This window comes from Pan troglodytes, chromosome 9 (genome assembly GCF_028858775.2).
Source record: "Pan troglodytes isolate AG18354 chromosome 9, NHGRI_mPanTro3-v2.0_pri, whole genome shotgun sequence".
In the NCBI taxonomy this organism is placed as follows: Eukaryota; Metazoa; Chordata; class Mammalia; order Primates; family Hominidae; genus Pan; species Pan troglodytes.
In genome coordinates this window covers 112,206,058-112,231,265 of record NC_072407.2, presented here as the reverse complement: position 1 = coordinate 112,231,265, position 25,208 = coordinate 112,206,058, and the positions used below count along the sequence as shown (strand labels likewise).

Sequence of the window (25,208 nt, the reverse complement as noted above, 5' to 3'; positions counted from 1 at the left end):
AAAGCAAGAAAAAAAAGTATTGCATGAATAAAATGTTTTTCTCCTCTCTAAGCAGCAGGCTCTCAGGGGTAACATGAAGTCTACACTCTTTATAAAAGCTCTATTTAATAACCTGCTTTCTTACAATTGGTAAAACAAGCTATTCAGTTCTGTTGGAAATAGCCAACACAGGTTGAATATCCCTTGTTGAAAATGCTTGGGAACAGAAATATTCCGATTTTGGGATGTTTGCATTGTCCTGTTGAGCATTTCAAATCTGAAAATCCAAAATCGGAGCTTTTTTTTTTTTTTGAGACACAGTCTTACTTTGTCATCTGTGCTGGAGTACAGTGGCATGATCTCAGCTCAAGCTATTCTCCTGCCTGAGCCTCCCAAGTAGCTGGGATTACAGGCGTACTCCACCAGGCCCAGCTAATTTTTGTATTTTTAGTAGAGAGAGGGTTTCGCCATGTTGGCCAGACTGGTCTTGACCTCCTGACTTCAAGTGATCCACCCGCGTTGGCCTCCTGAAGTGCTGGGATTACAGGCGTGAGCCACCATGCCCGGCCCTGGGCATTTTCTTTGAATGCCATGTTGGTGCTTAAAAAGTTTTGGATTTTGTAGCATTTCAGATTTCACGTTTTTTGGATTAGGGATACTCAGTCTTATTTAAGATATATTTTGATTTCTTACACCAGCCTGCTGTGGTGGAGACGTACTCTTGAGCAATGAGTAGAATAATTGTAAGGGAGAGTAGCTAGAGGGGAAAGCCACAAAGATTGCTATAAATGCGCAAGCTGATTGATCATTTCAATTCCAAGAGGATTAGAAATAATACTTCTAGGAGAATAAATAGCAATAACCTAGGCTGGGTGCGGTGGCTCATGCCTGTAATCCCAGCACTTTAGGAGGTTGAGGCAGGAGGATTGCTAAAATTCAGGAGTTTAAGACTAGTCTGGGCAACATAGTGAGATCTTATCTCTCCAAAAAATAAAAGTGAGCTAGGTGTGGTGGCATATGCCTGTTGTATCAGCTACTCAGGAGGCTGAGAGGTGGGAGGATCACTCCAGCCTGAGCAACAGAGTGAGACCCTGTCTCAAAAAAAATGAAATATCTATATATGTAGCACCAGACCTGCATTCAGTTACTGTCCCAGCAAATATCAAAGTGAATTCCATCTTCAAGAAGATAAACCACAGAAAAGAGTTGGTATAATGATTTCATTCATTTTGGATACACCTTGTGTGTACTAGGCACCTTTCTAGTAGTGAGATTATAGTACTGGACAAAAAGAGTTCCTATTCTCCTGGAGTTTACATTTTACTGGGGGAAGACAAAGCAATATATTAAATAATACAATTATTTTACATAGTTTTAAGTGCTACAAGGAAAGGAAACATGATAATGTTATGAAAGCAGTAGTTGTGGGTAGGAGGGGAGTGTCTAATTTAGATATATATTGTTTACAATTTTAAAAAGCTTTACTTCTGTCATTAACCTAGAATATGACTATAAGCAAGTCATTTTAACATCTTAATTTCCTTAGGATCCTAATTTCTAAAATGGAAATAATCCCTAATTTAGCATTCTGAGATTAAAAAGAAAATTTCTAGGTGGGTTCTTTTGGTGAGACAGGTTCTCACTCTGTTGCACAGGCTGGAGTGCAGTGGGTGTGATCAAGGTTTACTGTAGCCTCAAACTCCTGGGCTCAAGTGATTCTCCTGCATTTGGCCTCCCAAAGTGCTGGGATTATAGGCATGAGCCATTGCACCCAGCCTTATAGTTTTATTTTTTAAAAAGCAAAAAATTTGGCCAGGCGTGGTGGCTCATGCCTGTAATCCCAGTACTTTGGGAGGCTGGGGCGGGCAGATCACTTGAAGTCAGGAGTTTAAGACCAGCCTGGCCAACACGGTGGAGTGTAAATCTCCACCAAAATTACAAAATTAGCAGGTGCCTGTAATCCCAGCTACTAGGGAGGCCAAAGCAGGAGAATCACTTGAACCCAGGAGGCAGAGTTGGCAGTGAGCCAAGACTGCACTACTGCGCTTCTGCCTGGATGACAGAGCGAGACTCTGTCTCAAAAAAAAAAAAAAAAAAAACTTTGAAGTACAGATACAGTAATATATGTATTTCTCAAGTATGAGGCTCAATTTTTACGAAGTGAATTTACTCCCATAAGTGCCCTGAACATGATAGACAAAATTATCTGCCTTCACACAGTCTCCTTTTCTCTTTTTCTTTTAACTTCAAATGTGATTTCTGTCATTCTGACTTATACCATCATATAGAGATTAGTTTTGTTTATCATTTTCTAATAGCTTTGTTGAGATATAGCTTATAATTTACACACCATGTAATTACCCATTTGAAGTATACAGTTTAAGGGTTTTTAGTATATTCACAAAGTTGTACAGCTATCATCATAATCAATTTTAGAACATTTTCATTATCCCAAAAAGAAATCCCATACCCATTAGCGGTCACTCCCATTTCTTCTCAGTACCCCTTCTCTCTGCCGTAGACAACCACGAATCTTTCTCTAAAGATTTGTCTGTTCTAGACAATCATATGAATGGAATCATGCAAAATGTGGTCTTTTGTGACTGGCTTCTTTTGTTTAATATAATATTTTAAAGTTTCGTTCATATTGTGGCATTTATCAGCACTCCACTCTTTTTTTTTTTTTTTTTTTTTTTTTGAGCCAGAGTCTCACTCTGTTGCCCCAGGTTGGAGTGCAAATGGCGTGATCTTGGCTCACTGCAACCTCCGCCTCCCAGGTTCAGGCAATTCTTCTGTCTCAGCCTCCTGAGTAGCTGGGATTACAGGCGTCCACCACCACACCCAGATAATTTTTATATTTTTAGTAGAGACGGGGTTTCACCATGTTGGTCAGGCTGGTCTCGAACTCATTTTATGGATATGGTATATTTTATTTATTTGTTTGAAATCTGATGTTTTTTATTGTTTCCACTACTTGACTTAGGTGACTAATGCTGTTATGAACATTCGTTGTGTAGGTTTTTGTTGTTCATATGTCCTCATTTCTTTTGGGTGTAACCTAAGGAGTGGAATTGCTGGGTCATGTGGTAACTGTATTTAACTTTTTGAGGAACTGCCACATTGGTTTCTAAAGTGACTGTACCATATTACACTCCCACCAGCAAATTTGATTTCTCCACATTTCACCAATACTTGTTAATGTTTGTCTTTTGGATTATAGTCATCTTAATGGGTGGTATTTTATAGTTTTTATTGCATATCTCTAATACCTGGTGACGTTGAGTGTCTTTCTGTGTGCTTTTTGGACATGCATATTGCATGTATTCTTTTTTTTTTTTTTTCCTGAGACAAGGTCTTGCTCAGTCACGCAGGCTGGAGTGCAGTGGCATGATCGCGGTTCACTGCAGCCTCAGTCTCTGAGCTTCAAGCGATTCTCATACCTCAGCCTTCTGAGTAGCTGGGATTACAGATGTGCACCACCACGCTCGGCTAATTTTTATATTTTTAGTAGAGACAGGGTTATATACTTGTTGGCCAGGCTGGTCTCCAACTCCTGGCCTCAAGTGATCTGCCTGCCTTGGCCTCCCAAATTGCTGGATTACAGGCCTGAGCCACTGTGCCCAGCCATGGATTAGTTTTTATTCCTGTTACTAGTGTTGGAAAGTACATTTGCTCTATGTCCTTACCACTTCTTCCACTAGTTTTTATTGTTAGGGTTTGGTTTTGTTAGCCATTCTGGTGAGTATATAGTGAATATACAGGTTGAGTATCCCTTATCTTAAATACTTGGGGACCACAGTGTTTTAGATTTCAGGCTTTTGGTTTTTGGTTTTTTTCTTTTTTTAAAATTTTGGAATATTTGCATTATACTTACTGGTTGAGCATCCCTCATTCAAAATTCCAAAATCTGAAATGCTGTCAGTAAGCATTCCCCTTGAGTGTCATGCAAATGCTCAAAAAATTTAGGATTTTGGAGTAATTTGGAGTTCAGATTTTTGGATTAGGATACTCTGTCTGTAGTTTATTTTCTTGATTACCAGTAATGATAAATATTTCATGCTTTACAGACCACATGGTCTCTGTCCCAGCTATTCAGCTCTGCTATTGCAGTGTGAAAGCAGCTGTGTACTATAATACCTAAACAAATGAGGGTGGCTATGTTCCAGTAAAACTTAATTTACCAAAAAAAAAAAAAAAAAAAAGCATTGGATTGGGTTTGCTCCATGAGCCATAGTTTGCTAACTCCTGTATTAACTCAGTTAATTGGAGAGGAAACAGCAGAAACCATTTATGGGCTATATGACTATTAAAAAGCTTCCTTTTTTAGGAGGGACTGGAGTAGACCTGATGTTTTCAGAATTCATTTTAAACATTTTTTAAAACTTACACTTTTATACAATTCTTAATATATCACAAAATAGCTATTGCCTTATCTGTCATTTTTCAAATTGACCTTTATTACAAAAAGCTGATAAAATGAATATTGGGGAATGTTTCAAAATTTAACTTTGTAACCCAGACTTATTTCTCTTTTTTGTCTCATAATACAGAAACAATTTTTATTATGAGAGAAAATAAAGCATTGAGGTTTTTGGCTTTTTTTTTTTAATTTTTTTTTTTTTTTTAATTTTTTGAGACAAAGTCTTGCTCTTGTCCCCTAGGCTGCAGTGCGATTGTGCAATCTCGGGTCACTGCAACCTCTGCCTCCCGGGTTCAAGCGATTCTCCTGCCTAATTACAGGTGGCTGCCACCATGTCCGGCTAATTTTGGTATTTTTATTAGAAACGAGGTTTCACCATGTTGGCCAGCCTGATCTCAAACTCCTGACCTCATGTGATCCGCCCGCCTAGGCTTCCCAAAGTGCTGGGATTACAGGCATGAGCCACTGTGCCTGGCCAGTTTTTTGCCGTTTTAAGTAATGTAGTTCACTGATGCAAAATATATTGGGAATGTTGTGCGGCCATCACTACTATCCAGCTACATAATTATTTTCATCTTGTAAAACTAAAACTCTGCACCCATTAAACAATCCCCATTTCCCCCCTCCCCACAACCCCTGGCAACCACCATTCTACTTTTTGTCTTTGTGATTTTGAGTATTCTACCTGTATAAGTGGTATCATACAGTATTTGTCTTTTTGTGACTGGCTTATTTCACTTAACATAATGCCCTCAAGGTTCATCCACGTTGTAGCATATGTCAGAATTTCCTTCCTTTAAGGCTGAATGATATTCTATTTGTATACCACATTTTGCTTATCTGTTGATGGGCACTCAGGTTGCTTTTGTGTTTTAGTTATTGTGAATAATACTGTTATGAACATGGATGTTCAGGTATTGCTTTGAGACCCTACTTTCAGTTCTTTAGTTATTTGTTTGCTTGTTTAGATGGAAGATAAAACCATGAGCTTTGTGGGTGTTGTTTTATATATCAGTCAATCAGATGAAAAGAATTAATTATTAAAGTTTGAGGCTGGGTGCAATAGCTCACACCTGTAATCCCAGCACTTTGGGAGGCCAAGGCAGGTGGATCACCTGAGGTCGGGAGTTCGAGACCAGCCTGGCAAACCTTGTGAAACCCCGTCTCTACTAAAAATACAAAAATTAGCTGGGTGTGGTGACACACGTCTGTAATCCCAGCTACTCCGGAGTTTGAGGCAGGAGAATTGCTTAAACCCGGGAGGCAGAGGTTGCAGCGAGCTGAGATCGTGCCACTGCACTCCAGCCTGGGCAACAGAGTGAGACTCCATCTCAAATAAAAAAAAGAAAAAGAAAGAAAGAAAAGTTTGATAGGCCAGCTTGATTATCTAAATTTTAGAAGGCAGATTCTAAAATGAGTAATCGTAGAATATCGCTGTGGTAACATCCAGTGCCGTATACATTTTGTCTTTATAGCCAAATAGCCACATAGAATTTTTATATTATTTATTTTTTATTGAGGTAAAATATACACATATAATACAGAATGTACACATCTTTACCCTTTTTTTTTTTTTTGGAGACAGAGTCTCACTCTGTCGCCCAGGCTGGAGTGCAGTGGTGTGATCTCGGCTCACTGCAACCTCCGCCTCCTGGGTTTAAGTGATTCTCCTGCCTCAGCCTCCTGAGTAGCTGAGGTTACAGGCGCCCGCCACCACACCCAGGTAATTTTTTGTATTTTTAGTAGATATGCAGTTTTGCCATGTTGGCCAGGCTGGTCTCGAACTCCTGACCTGAGGTGATCTGCCCACCTCGGCCTCCCAAAAGTGCTGGGAGTACAGGCATGAACCACCGTGCCTGGCCATTTTTACCGTTTTTAAGTATACAGTTCAGTAGTAATAAATACATTTATATTCTTTTTCTCCTCCCTTCAACTCCCCCCACCCACTTCCTGGCCTTTGGTAACCACCAGTTTATTTATCTTTATGAGATTTAGCTCTGACATATGAGTGAAAACATGCAATAGTTGTCTTTCTGTGCTTGGTTTATTTCACTTAACGTGATGGCTTCCAGTTCCATCCATATTGCTGCAAATGACAGGATTTCATTTATTTTTATGGCTGAAGAATATTCCATAGTGTATATATACCACATTTTCTTTATCCGTTCATTTATTGATGGGCACTTATGTTGACTTCATGTTTTGGCCATTGTGAATAGTGCTGCAATAAACATAGGAGTACAACTATCTCCAATATATTGATTTCCTTTGTTTTGGATATTGCTGGATATTGCTATTGCTGGATATTGCTGGATACTATGTTTTGGATATTGCTGGATACTATGGTAATTCCGTAGTTTTAGTTTTTTGAGGACTCTATATTGTTCTACATAGTGGCCTTACTAATTTGCATTCCCACCAACAGTGTATGAGTGTTCCTTTTCTCTACATCCCCGCCAGCATCTGTTACTGCCTTTTTTTTTTTTTTTAAACAGAGTCTTCCTCTATCACCCAGGCAGCCTCCACCTCCCGGGTTCAAGTGATTCTTAGCCTCTGCCACCCAAGTAACTGGGATTACATGTGCCACCATGCCCAGCTAATTTTTGTAAATCCCAAAGTCCTGGGATTTACAGGCGTGAGCCCCCTTGCCCAGCCTTGCCTGTCTTTTTGATACAAGCCATTTTGACTGGGGTGAGATGATATCTCATTGTGGTTTTGATTTATATTTCTGTGATTATAGTGATGAACATTTTTTTCATATAGCTTTTGGCCATTTGTACGTCTTTTGAGAAATGTCAGTTCAGATGTTTTGCCCATTTGTAAACGAGATTATTTGGTTTTCTGCTATCGAGTTTGAACTCTTTATATATTCTGGTTATTCGTCCTTTTTTAGATAGACAGTTTGTAGACACTTTCTTCTATTCTTTGTTTATCTCTTCACTTTGTTGGTTGTTTCTTTTGCTGTATAGAGCTTTTTAGCTTGATGTAATACCCATTATCTCTCTTTGCCTGTGCCTTTGCGGTCTTACACAAAAAATCTTTGCCTAGGCCAATGTCCTTCTTTCACTTCTTTGGTTAGATTGATTCCTAGGTGTTTTACTTTTTTTTTTTTTTGCTATTGTAAATGGAATTGCTTTCTTGGTTTCTTTTTCAGATTGTTTACTGTTGTTATATATAAATAGCTACTGATTTTTTTTTTTTAATTTTAGTTTTTAAGAAGAGATGATGTCTCACTCTGTTGACCAGACTGGTCTCAAACTCCTGGCCTCAAGCGGTCTTCCCACCTTTCCCTTTGAAAGTGCTGGGATTACAGGCGTGAGCCTAACCAAAGCCTAACCAAAGAGTCATTCTTCTCCAACCCTCTCAAAACCTTCCAAGTGTTTTTTTTTTTTTTTTTTTTTTTGAGACAGAGTCTTGCTCCGTCGCCCAGGCTGGAGTGCAGTGGTGCAATCTTGGCTCACTGCAGCCTCCGCCTCCTGGGTTCAAGAGATTCTTCTGCCTCAGCCTCCCCAAGTAGCTGAGATTACAGGCGCCCATCACCATGCCTGGCTAATTTTTGTATTTTTAGTAGAGTCGGGATTTCACCAGGTTGGCCAGTCTGGTCTCAAACTCCTGACCTCAAATGATCCACCCACCTCAGTCACCCAAAGTGCTGGGATTACAGGCATGAGCCACAACACCTGGCCTAAAACCTTCCAAGTCTTAACTGCAATTACTCAACTAGTTCTGATCAAGACCAAGAAAATTAAGAACAGTAAGTAAAAGCTTGTAAGTTACAGTTAGCTTTCAAATTTCATGACATATAGATTTTCTTAGTATAGAGTAAGGGAGAATAATTCTTTGTAGGACCTTGTACTGTCTTAGTAGGTGGCATTCTATTGTCTTCTGTCACAGGGCTTAAATAATTGTCAAAATAATATTTAAAGTTAGTACTGTTAAACTCTCTTAAAAATTTATTTTCCTTTCCTGTTCAACTCATTGGAATAAGAAAAGAGTTGATTTAGTGATCTATACACCTAAGGATTAAAATTCATGTTATTTATCTCCCAATATTACTTATCTTCATGCTTTAGGAATGAATATATACCAATAACTCACATTTTTCAATAATTCATATAATCACATCAAAATTCCTATTTTGGGGTCAGTAAATACTGTTTTCAATCTTAATTTCTTGGATTTACTTATTAGTTTAGATAAGTAAAACCTTAATGGAAGTTTTAAAATGTATTATAGATTTCTGAAACATGGCAATTTGTTTACTGAGGTCAAAACTTTAGATGGAGAGATTATTTTTTAAAAATAAAATAGTTAACGTGCTTGTAGCCTTTTTACATAACTTGAATTGCAGAAGATTTTCATTTCTCTTTAAAAATTATTAGGCTTTTGCCAAGTTGGAAACGAGGTATAGCGCCTGTAGTCCTAGCTACTTGGGAGGCTGAGGCGGGAGGATTGCTCGAGCCCATGAGTTCGAGGCTGCAGTGAGCTTCTGCACTTCAGCCTGGGCAACAGAGCGAGACCCTGTCTCAAGAAAACAAAGAGGTATATATGTATTTACATGTGTGCTAACTTTTAGAAATTGAACAGATTTGATTTCTTGCTACTATTTTAGCTTCTTTTGATAATGAGAATGATTGGAATTAATCACTGTTGGGGGGAATACACATATTTCACAGAACTAGAAGAACAGACTCGAAAAGCTCTAGAACTGGATCAAGAACGAAAACGAGCAAAAGAAGAAGCAGAACGGCTTGAAAAGGAGCGTCGAGCTGCTGAAGAGGCGAAGTCTGCCATAGCAAAACAAGCTGCCGACCAGATGAAGAATCAGGAGCAGCTAGTAAGGAACTGTCTTCTTAGAGAAAAAAGTTTAAATAAAAGCATAGAGTGAACCCTCTAAAAAGAAAAAACGAAAAGCAACCATTTTGTGCTTTCTGGAGAGCAAGCCAAAGATAACATGTAACTTAATAACAAAATGTAGACAAAAACCTAGAAAATTTATTTCTGCCTAAACAAAAACCTAAAAATACAAAAGAATAAGGTATTTTTCTATAGATTATTTGTAAATGGAGTCTACTGTCAGCAAAAGGTTCTGATTCACTTTGACATTGGACAGGTTCCGTAATAAGTCAGTTGGCGTCTTTTGCTTTAGATAAATTAATATGTTATAGTTATATAATATATTATAGATATATGTTATAGTTATATAATATAGATATATGTTATAGTTATATAATATAGATATATGTTATAGTTATATAATATATTATAGATATATAATATGTTATAGTTCCTATGAGGCCATAATTGGTTGGGTTTTTTTATTTAGTGGACTTGCAAATAATTAGATGTAAGCATGTCACTTAAAAGATCCTGGATTTAAATATTAGTTCACACATGTACTTTCTATGTATGTGTCTTTGGGTCTTTCTGAGCCTCAGTTCCCTCCCTTTGAAAAGAGGAATGATGGCCGGGCGCAGTGGCTCACGCCTGTAATCCCAGCATTTTGGGAGGCCGAGGCAGGTGGATCACCTGAGGTCAGGAGTTCAAGACCACTCTGACCAACATGGCGAAACCCTGTCTCTACTAAAAATACAAAATTAGCCAGGCACAGTGGTGCACGCCTGTAATCCCAGCTACTCGGGAGGCTGAGGCAGGAGTATTGCTTGAACCTGGCAGGCGGAGGTTGCGGTGAGCTGAGATTGTGCCACTGGGCTCCAGCCTGGGTGACAGAACGAGACTCTGTCTGAAAAAAAAAAAAGGAGGAATGATACTACCTGTTAGGATTATTGGGGTATTAAATGAGATGATTTGACAAAGTGCCATTTAAAATATATAGCATTAGATAAATATTTTATCTTTTGTGGACTTTAACAAATAGTTTATTGATGGAAATTTTTTTAAAAAGCTTTTAAGTTACACATTTTAAGTTCCTGCTACTGAAAGCAGGATTAACTAGTCTGTAGAATAATAGTAATCTTTTAATTTTGTCTCCTTAGCTCATTACCTAAAGGACTTATTGTAAATAAGCTATTTAAGATCTTAAGAAATACTGTATTTTTTTAAATGGAAGGCTAAGAAAAACATAAACAGCCTAAGCATGTGCATTAAAGCTTTGTTGACTTATAAGATTATTCAAAATATGTTATTTTAATTTTGGAATTATATTGTTTACTTTAGGCAGCAGAACTTGCTGAATTCACTGCCAAGATTGCACTTCTAGAGGAAGCCAAGAAGAAAAAGGAAGAGGAAGCTACTGAGTGGCAACACAAAGTAATCATTTATTCATTTACTAGCTTTTATTGAATAGCTTTTATACCCAGGATTATGCTGACTTTGTAGTGATAAGTATAAGATACTGTCATAATTTAGAGTGGGAAAGATACTCGTGTTATGTGTATTGTAAATATCTATCTACAGATATAAACCAAGTACTTTGGGAACACAGAAGAGGTGATTAATTTCTGGGGGACCAGAGAGTTGTCGGGAGACCCATATACATTTAAGCTGGGTCTTGAATAATGAATTAAATTTTGGGGGTACAAAAGATTGGGATGTAAGATTGGGAATAGTTAGAGACTGAAGAAGTAGTCATTCTAGACAGAGGGAACTGAATGAGTATAGGAAATATGAATGTATATAATAGATTTGAGGATAACCAATAAGCAGCCAAGGCTTAGTGTTGTTCAGAAATGTTAGGAGATGTGGCCCTCAAGTTTGATAATAGGGAATTGTGAAAGGCTTTAAATAAATGCTCTGCTACAGCAAGGCAGTGGGAGTATCGATTGACTTGGGGCTTAGAAGATTTCAAAACAGGATTGTAACATGATCAGATATGATTTTATAAAAACCATGTAGTGATCAGTGTGAAGAAAGGATTGGGATAGTGGATACTTAAGAGATAAAGACCCAAACTGAGGATGTGGAAATGAGAATAAAGAGGAATGGGAAGATATAAGAGACATTTTGTGGTCACAAAAAGGCATGGGAACCAGTGATTGGATATGAAGTTGAATTATTTTTAGTTTTTTAGAGACATGGTCTTACTCTGTGTCCCAGGCTGGAGTGCAGTGGCACAATCATAATTCATTGCAGCTTTGAACTCCTGGGCTCAAGGGATCCTCCCACCTCAGCCTCTGCAGTAGCCGAGACTACAGGCATGCACCATCATTTTTATTTTTGTTGAGAATGGAGGTCTTGCTGTGTAACCCAGGTTGGTCTTGAACTGCTGGCCTCAAGCAGCCCTCCCATCTCAGCCCCCAAAGTGCTGGGATTGTAGGTGTAAGCCACTGTGTGCAGCTGACACCGAGATTTCTAATATGAGTCCTAAGTAGATGAAACCACTGTTGTCTAAAGTAGCACACAATTGTAAAATCAGGCTTTGGTTGGAGAGTGGGGGAATATAAGATAATGAGAGTTTAATTCAAACAACATTAACTCTTAACTGAAAAGATAATTTTTTTACCCCCAAAGATGATATTTAGTTTTAGAAGATGATTTTTCTACAATAAAATGTACTTATACAGAAAACAGTTTTCTTGCACTCTTAAGTAAATCTTTGTAGCAGTTTAAATTTCATTGGGTAATTTTATATGTATTGAAAATTAGTTGTATATAAATAAAACTACAAAAGGAATGCTACTGTTAATTTCCCAGTTACTCTACTTGTTTATTAGAATTTTTTAGATCCCTTTTAGGGATGATTTATGAAATTTAGAGACACATAAACTTTAAAAAATTAGCATATTACAGATATCAAGTCTGTGAATTATAGAAAATTAGAAAATGCACACAAAAGACAATTGTATTCCCATAAACTAGGGGCAATACTGCAAAACCTTAGTACATATCCTTCCAGGATACTTCCTGTTTATATATTCAACATGAAATCTTACTGTATGTACTATTTCATTTTAGTCAATTTTCATCTCAGAATATTAGACTATATTAAGAATTTCCCAAAAAGTCTCATAGCTAATTTGCCAGACAAGTGTTCAGAGGACTTTGCATTGTCTCTATTTGCTGTAAGTCTCTTTTAATGGAGGGCAGTTTCTCTTTTTATTATTTTGATTTATTGAAGGGACCTACAGAATGTCTCACCTCCTACATTTGTTTAGTTACTTCCTTGTGTCATTGACCTTATCCTTTAACTCCAGTATTTCCTTTGAACCAGAAGTTAGATCTAGAACCTGGGGAATTCAAATTAAATGTTTTTGACTACAGTGCATCAGAGGTGAGACTTCCATATAATTGAACATCTAAACTGGAGTACTTTTGAGAAAAAGGGGGTATTGTTCATAATTACACCGGGACAACAGTGTAACAGGACTTTTCCAGGTAAACCAAGATAATATGATCACCCAAATAATTGGTGATGTTAGATATTTCAGGTTGTATCATATCAGAAGACACTTAATATCTAGTTAACTCACCATTAGTATTTTTTAGTGCTCATTGGATTTGAGTAACGACAGTCTCATTCCTCCATTATTCGGTTACATTTTCCCCTTGTGGCTCAAATAAAATCTATTGGGTGTGAGATTCTTAGGCATTATATGAATATCTATTTCTCATCAACTATTTGCACAACAGTTTTAGCAAACAATTGATAATCCTTGCCAGAATTAATAGTTCTTTTTTTGCATGTATGCTTGTTTTTCTTTTAACCTGTCACTGACTTGAAGCTCACAGAGTTAGTAATTCTAATAGGGTTTGCATAATAATGTTTTTGATTTTCTCTTTTACCTGTTGACATTCTTTTATGAAAATAGAGGTTTCATAAATAGGGCCTATTTTCATTACCTTGAAATACAGTTTCTATTAAAAAGGGAGTATAACTTGATTGTTTTGATTATTAATTTTTGAAGTAAGTTGCTCATAAACGTATTTTTAATGTTCAGGCTTTTGCAGCCCAGGAAGACTTGGAAAAGACCAAAGAAGAGTTAAAAACTGTGATGTCTGCCCCCCCTCCACCTCCACCACCACCAGTCATTCCTCCAACAGAAAATGAACATGATGAACACGATGAGAATAATGCTGAAGCTAGTGCTGAATTATCAAATGAAGGGGTAATGAACCATAGAAGCGAGGAAGAACGTGTAACCGAAACACAGAAAAATGAGCGTGTTAAGAAGCAACTTCAGGTATTTAAAATTTGCAGTTGTATGCGCATTTGAAATATAGTTTGCATTTTCCCCATCTTAGACAAACTGAGTTAAAAAGAATATAGAAGTTTTAATACTGGCTGCCCTTGTGATTGGTTTGTGGGTGTTTGGCCTATAGTCATGCTACTTCATTTCTTCCATTGAGTGAACCCATTAGCAAATACCTGTTAGCTTTGTATAATCAGACCTTAACTAGTGAGTTATTTAATTACAGCTTGACCCATTTTAAAAGGTAGAAAGTATTCTAATGTCATGTTGAAAAACATGTGAATTTAGTTTTTGATCAGTAATATGTACATTGAGGGCCAGGCGCAGTGGCTCACACCTGTAATCCCAGCACTCTGGGAGGCCGAGGCAGGTGGATTGCCTGAGGCCAGGAGTTCAAGACCAGCCTGGCCAACATGGTGAAACTCTGCCTCTACCAAAAATACAAAAATTAGCCGGGTATGGTGGTATGAGCCTGTAATCCCATTTACTTGGGAGGCTGAGGTATTGCTTGAACCTGGGAGGTGGAGGTTGCAGTGAGCCGAGATCATGCCACTGCACTCCAGCCTGGACAATAGTAAGTGACTCTGTCTCAAAAAAATAAAATAAAATAAAATGTACATTGGAAAGAATGATAGTTAATATACTATGTTTAAGACATTGCATAATCTTAATTATTTGTTCAGATTTTATACTGGCAAAAGGTCAGTATATTACATGGACATAACTAGGTCAAAGTAGAGGATTTTAATATTATGAGCTTTCTTTTTTCCCAATAAGTTATCTAATATTTTAATTGTTAAAATCTTTAAATATTAAAAGAAAATGAGGTGATAGTTACAATAAATATATTAAGACTTTTGGAGAAGGCTTCCCTTGAGGTATAGATTTTAAATCTCATAGTAATATTAGTCTGTAATGGCTACCTTGAACTTTTTAGCCATTTCAAGTATTAGATTAGAAAGTTAAGGAAATTTAGAATAATGTACAAAATACCATGGTTGATAAATGTGGAAAGGCCCTGTGTATTCCTCCCTTACCACTGCCACCACTATTACTAAAACAAACTTATACCTAAAGAAAAAGGTTTCACAGTGGAAATGATTTGGTATATGTATTTTTGCATCTTAAAGCCATTTTCATAAATTTTTTTAAATCTAAGAAAAAAATAATAGTTGTACTTTTTATTTTTTAAATAGGCATTAAGTTCAGAATTAGCCCAAGCCAGAGATGAAACCAAGAAAACACAAAATGATGTTCTTCATGCTGAGAATGTTAAAGCAGGCCGTGATAAGTACAAGACTCTGCGACAGATTCGACAAGGCAATACAAAGCAGCGTATCGATGAGTTTGAAGCAATGTGAGAGCTGTTATTTTGCATATATGTTCTTCATAAGCTGAACCACCAACAGAGAAAAGCAGGCCTTTGCAGATATGATGGAATGCATCCCACCTTGCCAAAGCACTTACACCAGTTTGACTGTGCTAGCTAAAAGACAAATTTAAGGGGAGCTCTTCAACATTAAGGCAGTATGATATCATGCTTGGTTTTCTTTTTTCTTTTGGTCCAGGGAATGGAGAATGGTGTTCCATTGCCTCCTTTCACATTTTTTTTCTTTTTCTTTTTTTTTTCTGTTGAAGATTAACACTAATTATCACGTGTATGTGTGGTTTCAGTTCTGTGTACATTTTAAAGGATAATGGTGAACATTTTAATGGGTTTCCCTTGCCCTTTCCATATTTAACCTGTATTTCCACATTCTCTCTCACTCACATTTTCTCAGTGTGCCCTTCTCTTATCTGCCGTGTCCATAGCCATAATTCCACCATCATACAGATCAGGCAGTGTTTAAAATGATGGTAGGTAGCACAGTGGACAGTCTTTGATCATCATGTAGAATATGGCTATGAATCAGGAAAGAGATTAGAACATTTAATAATGTATGTACAGCTGGTGCTTAGTTTTTTTTTAATCTAAATTTAATTACCTTATTGGATATTTGATATTTGGTTATTTAATCATAGTCATCTTTAACAGCTTACACTGATTGGTGTTTTATCTCCTGTAATCCTTTGATGGCTTTTTTTGCCTACCATTTCACAGAGGTTTAGACAGCAGTAGTAGCTCCCTAGGAGAGTTTACTGATGAAGCAGCCTCTGCAAGATTTTAAAAGTTTTGTTCTTTTATAGACTGATTTAGAAAAACAAATGATTAATAAAAAAAAGAAAATATGCATTTGTTGGTAACTAATGTTATTTTTTAAAACCTGGACCTTTCTGGAAGGGCAGCATATAAAAACAGTCCCGAGGAGGGGACAACAATACTACCTCACTACTACATCTGTGATGACTGGTTGTTCAAACACAATGGAGTGTGTAAGGTATATGTTTTATAATTCATAACCATAGCCTCAATCATCAAGAAATACTTTCAAAATTTCATTTTCCTTCAGAATATCTTAAGAGTGCTAAATTTTTAACTGCCTTTTTGTCGAGTCAAACTGTGGGATTCTGATTTGTATTAAAATTGTAAGCTCCTCACTGGTATACTATCATCCTGGAGGGGTGTTGTATGGCTGAGCAAGAGAGAGAGAGAGAATGAGAGAGAGACTGTGTGTGTGTGTGTGTACTCTGTGTGTGTATGAGAGAGAGAGAGAAATGCTAACCTTGTAGCATGTGAAGAATGTCTGTACCTTGATATGATAGTTACATAATCAGTATATTTGGTTTCTAGATCACTGTGCTTATTTTGTTTCAATCTCTGACTAAAAATACTTAAATTTGGTTTGTTAATTCTTATTTTAGAAATTATAATTTTAGTTTATATTAATTTCAGTTATAGCTTACTGAAGAAATCTTTCCAGTTAGAAGGAGGTTCTAATATTCACATGTTCTAATACTTTGTTTATTGTAAAACAGCTAAATTTGGAGATACGTAAAGCCTTGTTTTCTCTGTGTGGTTCAGCTACTTTCCATTTGGTATTACACAGTCAAATTTACATTTATCTATTAAAATTGCCATTTTATTAAACATTTTCATGCACAGTAGATTCAAGTTGTGTCTGAAAATATCTCTTGTGCTTTTTTGATTTTGCTGACTTTAAAAGGATTAATCTGGGCAGACATTATGAAAAAGAAAGGTTGCGTTTAATATATTTTTTGAACTTTGCAGGACAAAACATAGCTGGTTAACCTTGAAGTGACTGTTGTACCATGGTTGTGCACATGCTTCAGAATCCTATGGAAGAGAATATTCCTACTTGCAGTACATCAAAGGAATGGATGGTGGACCCTACTATTCATGTTTTGAGACATAAATGTTCACTTTAAAGCAATTGCATAATAGATAAAAACCTGAACTTTCATTGGATTTTTGTTAATTTTCCTCATTTTGAATTATGTGCACTACCATAGCTACATCAGTTTGATACAGTATTGAAAAATTATCAGTTATATTTTGCTGTTTATGATCTATTTGTAGATTAGGATTAAAATGGATTTAATCCATTTTTAAGGCTGTGTGAATTTTTCTAAACAAGAACCATTTGCAATATGGATTTCTTAGAGATTAAACCAATTATAACTTATTAGCAGTCGCGAGCACATGTTCATATAGTCAATGTAAAAATACACTAATGAGTATTTGGTAAATCCCAGTAGGCTTTTACCATTAGCATAATTTTGTGTTGTACAATTAAGTTACAATTACATCTCTAATTTTGGATAATATTCATTGGTTAACAATAAAGTGACAAAAGCTCATGCCTTCAAGGTCCACTGTTGTTATTTAACATGGATTTTTTGTACATTTCTTGAAAATTACAATCTTTATCACAGCCATGAATCACCACAACTTAAAAGTAAGAAGTAGATAGGAAATAATTTTAAATCCTCATAGATCTACTCTTTCCCCCAAATGATACCTCTTTGGTATGGAAGTAATAGTGATTAATTCTGTGGAAAAGTTAAATTATTAAATTAAATTGACTTTGTTGACAACAAAACGTAATTTAGGGTTTCCAGTCATTGCCTTTATTGTATAGTGGTTAGTTTCTTTTTCCTGAGGAAGATACGGTTTCTTGTCATTGATTCATCTCACTATTAACATTTCAACATTCTTTAAAGAACTGTATGCTAAGTATATTTATGTAAGTACATGTTCTTATTTTGAAGCTGTATTATAGAGCAGTTACTATAAATCTAGAAATTGATTGCCTTTTTCAAGTCTTCTTACTAATTTTTAACTTAAATAAGTGATAAATCTATAAAAATAGTAAAAGCTAGATTTTTTTGTTGATAGTAATATTTAACTGTCACTTTATTATTTCTGTTCTGAAGGACACATAGTGATTTTTTTACTCTGATCCTGTCAGAAAATGGAATTTTAAATAATATTTTGCTTTATGTCTAATTAGAGTTTTAAGAACTGGAATGGCCCCTTATAAAGTTATGTTAGATTTTATTGGAAGTCACTCTTATCATTAGAAGTGTTTCAATATTATTGTGTGTTTTTTTTAAATCCCACTGTATTCTGTCCCAGTATTGATCACCGTGTTGATTATTAATGTTTTTAGAAATGAAAATAATTTTTTAAATTCACAGGCATCCCATTTTACATATGCACAATAAAAACAATTAGTCTTAAAAGTTAAAGCTGGAAACTAAAGTCTAAGGGATTACTAACTTTAGCATTAACATACTGAACTAATGAGTAAACCAAAGCTTAGATACCATTAGTAAGAATAAGAGAAAACAGTTCAGTGTGGAGCTGTACTGTTAGGTTCCTCTCTTAAGTCTGTTCTAAATGAACAGAACTTTAGCATTTTCTTAGTTTGTACCACTTCCATTTTTTTAACCTATCAAATATTCTAATGTGGTCTGTCAGATGGAATGACAGTATTCTAGCTCATACAAAAGTTCTTTGGATTCTGCAAATGTGTTTGATAACTTTATGAAATATTCAGGCAGCCTGACCCCCCACAGTCTACGGTAGTAACTAGGAAAAGCTGGCTCACAATCATGTTCCATATGTTAACCATATGTTAAAGATTAACACATTCTTATCCTTAGCTTTTCCAGTTAAATAATTTTAACTCCCAATTTTTCCTTAGTAGACCTACTTCTTACTATGTCCATGTATCAAGATATAAGAACTACCATTTTCTCTGTGGAAAGATCATGGCTGTATGGTTCAGCTACTTTCCATTTGGGTAGTAGACACTCAGATTTACATTTATCTGTTAAAATTGCCATTTATTTCATCAATACTTTGACTTCCCTTAACCTCTGTGATACAAGAGTTTTCTGATTTGGGGTTATATGGACTACTTTAGGAGTTGAAGTATTTCCTACACAATTTTTACATGAAAGATCTTGACTAAGGTGATACCCCATGACACATCCTTTGCATTCAGGTTTATGTTTTGGCTGTGGAGATCCCTAACTACTTGATGGCTCCGGGTTCTTATTTAATGGTCGTCATTTAGCCAATGCATTTTTATTAAGAGCTGGCTATATTCAAGGACTTAGAAGCAAGATTAGGATGATTGTGACCCTTTGTTTTGACCTATATAGGGGACTTCAAATATTAACTTATCTTAGCCTTAGATCATTTGCATTTATCTATTACAATATCATTTCTTTTAAAATGGCAATGCCATATTGTTGATTCCTGTTATTTGTATGCCCAGATTCCTCCATGTTTGTAGCTAGCTAGTTGCTTCTATCAGTGCAACTTATTATTTTTACCACCCTATTCTAATTGTTCTTCACTTTTATTTAATCATTATTTTAAATATTTGGATTCATTTTTATATTTATGCATGCCATTTAGTTTGCTCCTAAAAATAGTGATACTGGTTTTAGTTTTTTACTTACTAAATCAGTATAGCCAAATGTCCATCTTCCTAGTGGTAATATGCGATCAGAATTTCTGAGATTATTTATGTGACTATTTTTGGAAAAGTTTCTTTTGATAAAACATGGATTTATTATATGAAATTCTTCTTGCACTGTATTACAATATATGCTATGATATCCCTTTTTTTTTCAACTTAAATATGATGTTTTATATTGTTTTAGACTTACGAATCATGTGTTTTTCAGAATCATAAAGGAATATCTATCTCCTCCCTCACTTTTATATATATTGAAAAGTCTATGAAATTCAAGTCTAGCATTTGAATTCTCTATGCTATCATTGCATTTACCTAATTATTTACTTTTAAATTTTAGCTATTTTCATAAAAACAGTTTTGAGATGAAGGAAACTTACACAATAAAAGGAAGATCAATAAGCAGGAAAATTAGTAACTGACAGGGAATATGAATGAATACTCAGTATACGTTTCTCAGGTATGCTTGTTTTCTGATAAATTACTGAATTTTCATTTCATAGGCCAAATTTTAAACACCAGTTAATAAAGTTATCCTAAAAGAGTCTCTAATTTGAAAAGTTTTTCTAACCTAGGAAGACTCATTTTAGACCCAACTGACCAGTCAAATATGAGTAATTTATAATATCTGTATTAAATATTGAGAAGATTAATAAAGTTAAAAGTTTTCAGTTGAATCTTTTTTATCATGGTAAAATATACATAAAATTGATCATTTTAACCATTTTTTAAGTGTACAGTTCAGTGCCATTAAGTACATTCACATTGTTGTGTAACCATCACCACCATCCATCTCCAGGATGTTCTCATCTTCCCGGACTGAAGCCTGTACCCATTAAATGGTAATGCCCCATTCCCCCTCCTCCCCAGTCCTTGGTGACCACTGTTCTACTTTCTGTCTCTATAAATTTGATGTTTCTAAGTACCTCATAAAAGTGAACTCATACAATATTTGTCCTTTCGTGTCTGGTTTATTTCACTTAGCATGTTTGCAAGGTTCATTTATTTTGTGGTATGTATCAGAATTTTATTCCTTTTTAAGGCTAAGCAATATTCCATTGTATGCATATACCATATTTTATCCATTTATCTGTTATTGATGGACACTTAAATTACCTCTATCATTTGACTACTCTGAATATTGCTGCTTTGAACATTGGTATACAAATATCTTAGAGTCCTTGCTTTCAGTTCTTTGGGGTACATACCCAGAAATGGAATTGTTTGGTCATATGTTAATTCTGTGTTTAATTTTTTTTTTTTTTTTTTTTTTTTTGAGATGGAGTTTTGCTCTTGTTGCCCAGGCTGGAGTGCAGTGATGCGATTTTGGCTCACTGCAACCTGTGCCTCCTGGGTTCAAGCGATTGTCCTGCCTCAGCCTTCCGAGTAGCTAGGATTACAGGCATGCATCACCATGCCCTGCTAATTTTGTATTTTTTTCTTCTTCTTTTTTTTTTTTTAGTAGAGACAGGATTTCTCCATGTTGGTTAGTCTGGTCTTGAACTCCTAACCTCAGGTGATCTGCCCGCCTTGGCCTCCCAAAGTGCTGGGATTACAGGCGTCAGCCATCGCACCTGGCCCTGTGTTTAATATTTTGAGGAATTGTAATATTTTCCACAGCAGCAGCACCATTTTATATTCACATAGCGGTGCACAAGGTTCTAATTTTGCCACATCCTCACTAACAATTGTTATTTTCTGGGTTTTTTGTTTGTTTGCTTATTTGCTTGCTTGCTTGATTTCGATGATAGCCATCCTAATGGTGAAGCAGTACCTCATTGTGGTTTTGACTTGCATTTTCCTTTGATACATTTCTCAAATCATAAAAGAAGTTAGACTTTTTTCATGTGTTTATTGGCCATTTATATATCATTTTTGGAGAAATGTCTATTCAAGTTCTGCCCATTTTTAAAATTGTTTATTTTTCTGTTGTAGGAATTCTTTATATTTGGGATTCAAAATATTAATCCATTATCCCAGATTTGGAATATTCCTTTTCGGATATGAGTTCCAAATCTTTTTTCCCATTGTGAATTGCCTTTTCGCCCTTGATATAGTGTAGTTTTCTTTGATGCACAAAAGTTTTTAATTTTGATGAAGTCCAATTTTGTTGTTGTTGCCTGTGCTTTTGGTGTTTGTGTTTTTTTGAAGAGGAAAAATACTTTTTAATGAAGAAGGTGTTACAAAAAGGCACGGCAGAAGAGAGAATACGTATATGGTTAGTCTCTAGACTGTAGAAATGAAAGTAAATAGATAGAAAATGTGAGCCAGTGTGCGTTGACTGTAGGATGATAAAGCTGGAGTGGGTTGGGCCCAGGAATTTATGGAGCCTTGAATCCTATGTTTAGATGGTTTAATTTGATTTGAGGACAACTGGTAGCTTTGGGAAGGCACAGCTACAGAAGGGAACAATAACTAAACCTTGCTCGAAAAAGAAAACTCATGTTGTGATGTAAAGTATACTAGAAAGTGCAGAGGAGATAGCATAATAGAAGAGCTATGTCTACTGTAGTTAGCCTAAGAAAGGCCGTGGCCATGGAATGAATTTAAAGGAAATTCTGATAAAGGAAATGTCTAAGTGTAATTTGCTCTCATGTTTGCTATATTGTTCATGTTTGTGGTAATGTATTTTCTTCTGAACTTATTTTCCAGCCGACCTCTTTTGAGACACTTAAAACCTCAGTTTCTTTTCTTTTATCCATGACTTTTTGGGAATGGGTTCTTTAGTGGCACAATAGAAGTAGAAATTAAAGACATGCAAGAACAAATGGATTTGGTTCTGGGTTCTAATTCCAAGTCTTATGCTCTCGTACTCTAGCTTTTATAACTGATTTTATAGTTCTGAATCAGATTGTCCTTTTTCAGAGCATTTCTCTGGATTCAGATTATGGACACTTCCATTCTAGATCCATTATCTTCACAAAAATATATGCCTAACCGAGGCTTAATATCTGTGTATGTTTGAATTATTAATACTGGTTTATAGTTGAAAACTATTAACCTCAGAATAATGCTTATAACAATAGTTTATCAGACTTCTTTTTGCTCTCAGATGACCGTCATAATGTACTGGCTTTTAGAAGAAATTCGAAGGGTTTTGTTTTTTTTTTTTTTAATATATATATAAACAGTTTGGGGTTAGAAAAATAACTCTTTCAGCTCATTATGACAGGATTATGTTCACCAAAACATAACTCAGAGATTATCTCAGAATATACAGGCACAATTATTTCCTGGCTGTGACAACTCTAAACAACTCACTTTGGAAATTTCTTTAGATTTCTTTCTTTTCTTTTTTTTTTTTTTTGAGATGGAGTTTCACTCTTGTTGCCCAGGCTGGAGTGCAATGGCGCTATCTCGGCTCACCACAACCTCGGCCTCCTGGGTTCAAGCAATTCTCATGCCTGGCTGATTTTTCTATTAGTAGAGATGGGGTTTCTCCATTCTCCATGTTGGTCAGGCTGGTCTCAAATTCCTGACCTCAGGTGATCTGCCCACCTCGGCCTCCGAAAGTGCTGGGATTACAGGCGTGAGCCACTGCTCCCAGCCTAGATTTTTTAAAAGTTGAAAACTGTAGTTGATTATGCTCATCAATTTAGCTTTTGCTAGAGGTATGAGTTCATTCATCTGCTTATACCCAAATGACATCTTAGATTTTTTTTTTCTTTCTTACTTTTGATTGTTTCTCTCAGACAATTCCTAATACAATCTAGTTCTCAATTTTTAGGCCATAAAGGTTTTCAAATACAGGTAGATAAAATCTTTTGATAGAATCTAAGTTACAGGTAGATGGTTTCTTCTCAGGAACTTTATTTTATTTATTTTTTTGAGACAGAGTCTTTCTCTGTTGCCCAGACTGGAGTGCAGTGGTGCGATTTTGGTGCACTGCAACTTTCACCTCTCGGTTCAAGCGATTCTCCTGCCTTAGCTTCTCAAGTAGCTGGGACTAAGGGTGTGTGCCACCATGCCTGGCTAATTTTTTTGTTTTTTATTATTATATTTTTTTGAGATGGAGTCTCGCTCTGTCGCCCAGGCTGGAGTGCAGTGGCGCAATCTCGGCTCACTGCAAGCTCCGCCTCCCGGGTTCACGCCATTCTTCTGCCTCAGCCTCCTGAGCAGCTGGGACCACAGGCGCCCACCACCACGCCTGGCTAATTTTTTGTATTTTTAGTAGAGACGGGGTTTCACCATGCTGGCCAGGCTGGTTTTGACCTCCTGACCTCAAGTGATTGGTCCCCCTCGGCCTCTCAAAGTTCTGGGATTACAGGTGTGAGCCACAGTGCCCAGCCTAAAATTTGTGTATTTTTAAAGCATTTGCTGTTGAAGGACATATAATCGTTCATTGTATGTAAAAGTAAATAATAGTTTACTTTTTAATTCCATTAATATTTGCAAATGTACTTGATAGTAGCTCACTTGGGTTTATTAAAACCTTTAGGTTGGTTAAACTGCTTGTCATTTTTCAAGAAATATTAACATCTTTTAAAAGTAGTCGTTTTTGTTGATAGGTACAATATAAATCTCTGTCCACTCATTCATTCATTCATTCATTCATTCATTTATTTGAGTCGGGAGTCTGGCTCTGTCGCCTAGGCTGGATGGAGTGCAGTGGCGCGATCTCGGCTCACTGCAACCTCCACCTCCCGGGTTCACGCCATTCTCATGCCTCAGCCTCCCAAGTAGCTGGGACTACAGGCGTCCGCCACCATGCCTGGCTAAGTTTTTGTATTTTTAGTAGAGACGAGGTTTTACCGTGTTAGCCGGGATGGTCTCGATTTCCTGACCTCGTGATCCACCTGCCTTGGCCTCCCAAAGTGCTGGGATTACAGGTGTGAGCCACCATGCCAGGTCCATTTAGTAATTTATATGCATTCTTAAAATAAGCTGAGATAATACTTCCATTTTGTAAAATGTTCGTACCAGACAATATAAGACCTGGAATTAGAATCCAGAACCTAATCCTCTGGATATAGTTTAATGTACTTTTAAGGATATTTAAAATGAATTTGGGGGGCATAAGCTGTATAAAAGGCTTTGTATGAAATGTATCCATTGGAAAAGTAGGTTTGCATCTTTACAGGAGGTTAAGGTATGTAAATTTTTGGAATGTTTTCAAGCATTGGGAAGACTGCGAGTAAGTATGTCTTCTAGATAACTAGTGAGATGTATACAGATAGGAAAATGTTGTCTGCCACCTCTTATTTTTCAACCATTATGCTTTAGCTCTTAAAAATTAGATATTTAAAATATTTTTGGTTTAATAGTACTATGAAAGGAATGCTGAATTAGAAAAGAAGGCATGATGTTTATTCCCTTTTCCATGAAATAAGACATATATAGACATAATATACATTTGCATTCAGAATCATTCAATCAGTGATTTTCAGAGCAATTGCTGTTTGTGCACTGTTGGAATTATGGGAGACAGATGAATAGATGAGACTTTGCAACTCTGCCAAGAAAATTGTAGTTAATCGGGGAGTTGAGTCCTGGACTCAAATTGAGGTATAGAAAGTATGGTAGTTAAGTGCCAGAAGAAAAACTGAGATAAAATGTGCAGGAGATACAGAAATGAGAGGCCACTTAGTTCAACTTCAGGTCACTTTGATTCAGTGTTTATTCATGTGATATTTCTTGATGAAGCTAAGGAAAAGTTCTTTGATTTTAGAGCTTAGGTTTTAGATATTGTTCTTGTGCCTATAAACTTTGATCTTCGTGTGTGTGTGTGTGTTTTGGAGACAGGGTCTTGCTCTGTTTGTGTGTGTGTGT

The 25,208-nt window shown here is 36.2% G+C and overlaps 1 protein-coding gene across 4 annotated transcripts in view; it reads left to right on the top strand.

Annotated features, from left to right (window-relative positions):
* RDX (radixin) overlaps window positions 1-25,208 on the top strand; it is a 114,396-nt gene that overhangs the window by 49,348 nt on the left and 39,840 nt on the right. For 3 of the 4 annotated variants that reach the window (XM_063784493.1, XM_003952017.5, XM_054662685.2), the window contains 4 exons: window positions 9,076-9,236; window positions 10,577-10,669; window positions 13,297-13,539; window positions 14,745-14,905. In XM_063784493.1, coding sequence (XP_063640563.1) covers window positions 9,076-9,236; window positions 10,577-10,669; window positions 13,297-13,539; window positions 14,745-14,905 — 658 coding nt within the window. Of the gene's footprint in view, window positions 1-9,075; window positions 9,237-10,576; window positions 10,670-13,296; window positions 13,540-14,744; window positions 17,308-25,208 lie in introns of those variants that run through there. The other variant, XM_063784494.1, reaches the window with a different exon arrangement.